Source organism: Helianthus annuus, chromosome 10 (genome assembly GCF_002127325.2).
Source record: "Helianthus annuus cultivar XRQ/B chromosome 10, HanXRQr2.0-SUNRISE, whole genome shotgun sequence".
Classification (NCBI taxonomy): Eukaryota; Viridiplantae; Streptophyta; class Magnoliopsida; order Asterales; family Asteraceae; genus Helianthus; species Helianthus annuus.
Window position 1 is genome coordinate 68,408,436 of NC_035442.2, and position 5,550 is coordinate 68,413,985.

Genomic DNA, 5,550 nt, shown 5'->3' on the forward strand with positions numbered 1-5,550 from the left:
GAACCCCAGATTAATAGTTAAATGCTACAAAAGCGGCTCTTGGCCATTTTCTTTGGGGGCAGGCCCCTCACACGTAATATTTCCTAAGCTGCATGAGGTTCCAGGTCCTTGGGACCTCCTTGCCTTCGAGTGTTTCCAATTTGCAACTCCCTTTGCCGTTTGCCCATATGACTCGGTATGGCCCCTCCCAGTTGGGGCCTAGCTTTCCGGTGCTCTCCTGCAGGCTGGCTTCATTTGCCCTTAGGACTGCTGCTATCTCTCTTATTTCTTCCAAGAGGTTCAAGTTCACTCTGAGATCTTGCTCGTTTTCCTCCTCCCAGAGCTTCATTCGGGCGGTTGGGGATCCTATCTCAGCTGGGATGACAACTTATGTTCCGTAGGTTAGACTGAAAGGAGTCTCCCCATTGCAACCTTTAGGAGTGGTCCTGTATGCCCATAATACGAATGGTAGCTCCTCCAGCCAGCCTTTTTGTTTTCTCCCTAGTCTTCCCTTCATTCCCTTGATAACGCTTTGGTTAGCTCTTTCTACCAATCCATTACTTTGGGCGCGGGTGACGGAGGTGAACATTTGTTGGATGTGCATCTGCTCGCACCATGGCTTGAAAGGTCTTCCAGCAAACTGACGCCGTTGTCGCTCACCAGCTCTTTCGGGACCCCATATCTGCAGATGACGTTGTCTAATACAAACCGCCTCATATGTTCCCTAGTGATTTTTGCTAAGGGATTCGCTTCGATCCACTTGGCGAAATAATCGATGGCCACTACTACATACTTGACCCCTCCTGGGCCTTCCGGGAATGGCCCAATTATGTCGATAGCCCATTTTTGGAATGGCCAGGATGTCGAAACTGGTATCATGTGGTGTTTGTGTCAGTGGGTCATTGGTGCATGTACCTGGTAGTTATCACACTTCTTGATCTCCTCGGATGCTGTTTCATACATTTGTGGCCAATAAAATCCTGTATTCATTGCCCTTGTTACTATCGTTCTTGGCCCCGAATGCATTCCACAAATCCCTTCATGCATCTCCTTTATCACATACTCAGCTTCTTCCATATCAACACACTTCAGGGATGGGCCCAGATATGACCTTCGATACAACTCTCCGTCAATCAGCTCATACTGCAGGGCCTTGACCCTCACCTTTCTGGCTGCCCAGTCTCCCTCAGGTAACGTCCCGTCCCTGAGGAACTTCAGGATCGGTGTCATCCATGTTTCCTGCACGTTCTCGATTGCGGTTACCTCCTTCACGTTGAGGGAGGTGGCGGTCAGGACTTCTACTTTGACTTCTCTTGCCAGGTGGTCGAATGCCACCGAGGCCAACTTACTGAGGGCATCAGATTTTCTGTTCCTTCCTTGGGGGATGTATTCTAATTTGAAAGTCTTGAATGTCTTGGCTGTTTCCTTTACTTTCACTACGTACTGAGCCATGATGTTGTCTTTGGCTTCATATTCTCCTTGGTACTGTTTTACTACCAGTTGTGAATCAGTGCTGGCTTCCACATGCCTCGCTTTCATTTTTTGTGCCAGCCTCATCCCTGCCAAGAGGGCCTCATACTCTGCAGTGTTGTTGGTGTTTTCGAAGTCCAGTCTTATGGCGTATGTCAGCTCAATCCCCTCAGGGCTTATCAGTGTGATGCCTGCCCCGCTCCCTTCTTCACTAGAGGCCCCGTCGGTGAGTAACTTCCACACAGATTCGTCTTCCTTTTCTTTTTCTTCTTTCTCCAAAGCTTCCCATTTTAAGAATTCCCTCTCTTCATCCTCAGGGACTTCTGCTAAAAAGTCGGCAAGTATCTGCCCCTTCATGGCTGTCCGAGGCTTGAATTCCAAAGAGTGTTCTCCTAGCTCCACAGCCCATTTAGCCAACCGCCCTGACAGCTCCGGTCTCCTGAGTACCTTTTGGAGAGGTTGATCAGTCATCAGGACAATCTTGTGTCCTTGGAAGTACCTCCTGAGTCTTCGGGACGCGAAAACAAGGGCTAATGCCAGCTTCTCCAGGGGCATGTAACGTTCCTCGGGACCTTTAAGTGTTCTGCTAATGAAATAAATGGGGATTTGCTTCCCTTCACGTTCTACCATCATTACTGCACTTATAGTCGTTTTCGAGGCTGACAAGTATAGGAGTATGAGTTCCCCGGGCACTGGGGTGGCCAACGTTGGGAGCTTGCAGATGTAAGTTTTCATTTCTTGGAAGGCAGCCTCAGCTTCTGGGGTCCATTTGAACTTGTTCGTTTGGAGGCAGTCCTTTAACACTTTCATGAAAGGGAGGCTCCTGTCGGCTACCTTTGATAAGAAACGGTTTAATGCTATTAACCTCCCGTTTAGTTGTTGAATGTCCGTCAAGGACCTGGGAGATCGCATCTCAGCCACAACTTGGGTTTTCTCCAGGTTTGCTTTGATTCCTCCATTAGTGACTACTACTCCCAGGAAACTCCCCTCCTTTACTCCAAAACAGCACTTCCCAGGGTTTAACTTCATGTTCACATCTTGCGTAGTGCTGAGAGTTTCAGCTATATCATCTATCATGGCCATCTCCGTCAAGCTTTTGGTAACAATGTCATCGACGTATACTTCTAGGTTCCTTCCCCGTTGTTCCCTGAACAGAGCGTTCATGAATCTCTGATATGTGGCCCCAGCATTTTTGAGACCAAAGGGCATCTTGGTATAGCAGAATGTCCCTTCGTCTGTGATGAAGGCAGTTTTTTCTTCGTCCTCTATTGACATCTGGATTTGATGGTATCCCTTGTAGGCATCCAGGAAGCACTTTAGGGGGTACTGAGACAAAGAGTCAACCTGGACGTCTATTTCTGGGAGGGGATAACAGTCCTTAGGGCACGCCTTGTTCAGATCTTGGAAGTCGATGCACATCCTCCATCCCCCGTCTTTCTTTTGAACCATGACCGGATTGGCGATCCAGGACGGATACTTCACTTCTCTGACTATTCCTGCCCTGAGCAATTTTCTGGTTTCTTCACAAGCAGCCCTTCTTTTGTTGGGTCCCATGCTTCGCTTTTTCTGTCTTACCGGCTTCGCCCATGTGTAAGTGTTGAGCCGGTGTTCAGTTAAGCTCCAGGGGATTCCTGTCATGTCTCCATGTTGAAATGCAAACACGCCTATGTTGTGGAGAAGCAGCCCTTTCAGGGCACTCTTACATTTGTCACTTAGGTGACTTCCCACTTTGATCGTTTGTTCTGGGAAGCTGTCGCAAAGGACCCATTCTTCTACTCCCTCTTTCCGTGGCTTCTCAGGTGCTTCTTCTTTGGATACGGAAGAAATTACCTCATAAGCGGATTTTACCCAGGCTAAACCATTCGGTGTTTGAAACACTAAAGCTCCGTGGGGGGTGGATGCCTGTGCTTGTAAGTCCCCAATTCCAGGTCTTCCTAAGATCGCGTTGTACTTCGAGGGTGCCCGGACCACTGTGAAGGTCAAGTTTATCGTTCGGACCCGATCCCCTACCCCAACTGTGAATGGGAGCCTGATTTTTCCCAGGGGGTGTGATACACTGTTGTTGAATCCCACTAAGGGGATGGAGTCTTCTTCAAGCCGATCCCTTACATCTCTGTCGAATCTATGGAAACAATGTTCGTATATTACTTCGACACCGGACCCTCCATCCACATGTATTCGAGATACCTTGTGGCCAGCTATTATGGCTGAGATGTTTAGGGGTAGTCGTTGCACTTCATTTTCTTCCAGGTGTGGCATAAGGATGGGAGCTTTCATGCAGTCCGGGGAGCCCAAGATTCTGGCCTTTACACTCCGGGTGGTATCGAACTCATTCCTCCTTCTAATCATATCAACATCCGCCCTCCCAGGTTCCCTTGCATCTCTTCCCTTGCGATCCCCTCCCCCTCCTTAATTTCCTTAACCAAGTGGGCCAGCCTTCCTGTTTTTACTGCGGCCTCTATCTCTCTTTTCAGGTACATACAGTCATCGGTTTTGTGCCCAAAACCTTTGTGGAAATCACAATACTCGTTTGGTTGTGCCTTCGGCCCGGGTTTTATGGGTGGTGGCCTTGGGAAGGAGTTCTTCACCCTCTCAGTGGCCAGTATCTCGCTTGGGGTCTTGGTGAGGGGGGTGAAACTATCGGAGTAAGGAGGGGGACCCCTCCCTCGGGGTCTGTACGGGGAGTATGAGGGCCTCGTTCTGTCATGCAACATTCTATCAAAAGCAGGCTTTCGGGAGTAAGGTGTACCTTTGTCAGGGAGCTTTGTAGCTGGGGTGATCCTCCGAGGTGTGACATCCGTCTCCTTAGCTTTGCTGACTGTATCTTTCCCTCTGACAAAGGCTCTGACTCTGTCCATAAGGTTGTCAAATGAGTGGGGGAACACCTCCCCCAGTTTCTCACACAGCTGTGCATGCTTCAACCCGTTTATGAAACTGTTGATCTTCATGACCTCCGGGACGTCTTTGATGTTCATGCTTTCCTTGACGAACCTCTCCATATACAGGTCTATTCGCTCATTGTCCCTCTGCCTTATGTGGAGGATCTCATTTGGATTCTTGACCACCTTTCTCTGCTGACCAAAGTTCCTGAGGAACTTCTCGCTTAACTCTTCATAACTATCAATTCCCCCCGGAGGGAGGCTGTCAAACCAGAGCCGGGCTCCCTCCGTTAGAGTTTGTACAAACATGTGGCACCATACGGGCATGGACCATCGTCCAAGTTGCCCCGCTCCCCTGAAGGCATGAAGATGATCTTCAGGGTCTCTTGTCCCGTCATACCGGTCAAAGTTTGGGGGTAACTTTGTTTTGGGGGGCATTGGTGCTTCTGCAATTCTTCGTGTGAACTTCGAGACCTCAGCTAAGTCCCGTGGTAGATAGGGTTGATCCAGGCCCTCATCACTTTGATTATCCTTTTCCTTCCCTTTTTCCTTCGACTTCTTTCCTGTGATGAGGTCCTCCCTTTCTTCTGAAGACATTTGTCTGAGGGCCGTCATGAATGTTTCCAGTGGGTCACCGTTGTTGTTCTTGTTTTGGAGGTCTGTTCCTTCTTGGTTGGAAGGTGTGTCAAAAGAAAGTCTAGCCCTGAGGTTGTCAAGTTTTTCTTGTCTCTTTAAATCTTCAAGGCACTTTGTTAACTTCTCTCTATGCATGGCCACAAAATCTGGAGTGATATACTCCGTTCTTTCTGGGTTTTCCACCTGGTTCTCGTTGCCTTCTTCATGGGTTACGTCCTCTACAGTGACTCTATCCAGATCATTTTGTGTCGTTTGGGTGATACGTGAGTTGGGTGGAGTTGCCATGTCGTCGTTGGTGAGATAGGCTGCTCTTAAACGTCGGATTTTGATGTGGGAACACCGGACATGCTGATGTCCCACGGATGGCGCCAATGTCAAATACCCAACTCCCGGATAACGTTAGATGGATCTTCGTTGACGTCAAGAGCCTTTATCTCCGTTACTACAAAAGAACAAACCGTTAGCCTCGCCACGGGGGACCCCTGAGGGGGGATCCGTGACCAAGCTCCGGCGTGAGAGTAAGTAAATTTGCCGGAAAGATAAAGGAGCTTATTCCGATGAGTGTGTCACCGGAATATTTCCTCGT

General features: G+C 49.0%; 2 protein-coding genes across 2 annotated transcripts; both read right to left on the bottom strand.

Annotated features, from left to right (window-relative positions):
- Positions 1-367: 367 nt before the first annotated feature.
- Positions 368-3,726, bottom strand: LOC110882350. Its single transcript, XM_022130393.1, has 2 exons — positions 895-3,726; positions 368-661 (listed from the first exon to the last, which is right to left on the bottom strand). Exons 1-2 carry the CDS (start codon positions 3,724-3,726, stop codon positions 368-370), a joined length of 3,126 nt encoding a protein of 1,041 aa, XP_021986085.1.
- Positions 3,727-3,794: 68 nt separating this feature from the next.
- On the bottom strand, positions 3,795-5,249 carry LOC110882351. The gene has a single exon (XM_022130394.1). It carries the CDS (start codon positions 5,247-5,249, stop codon positions 3,795-3,797), a length of 1,455 nt encoding a protein of 484 aa, XP_021986086.1.
- Positions 5,250-5,550: the final 301 nt, after the last annotated feature.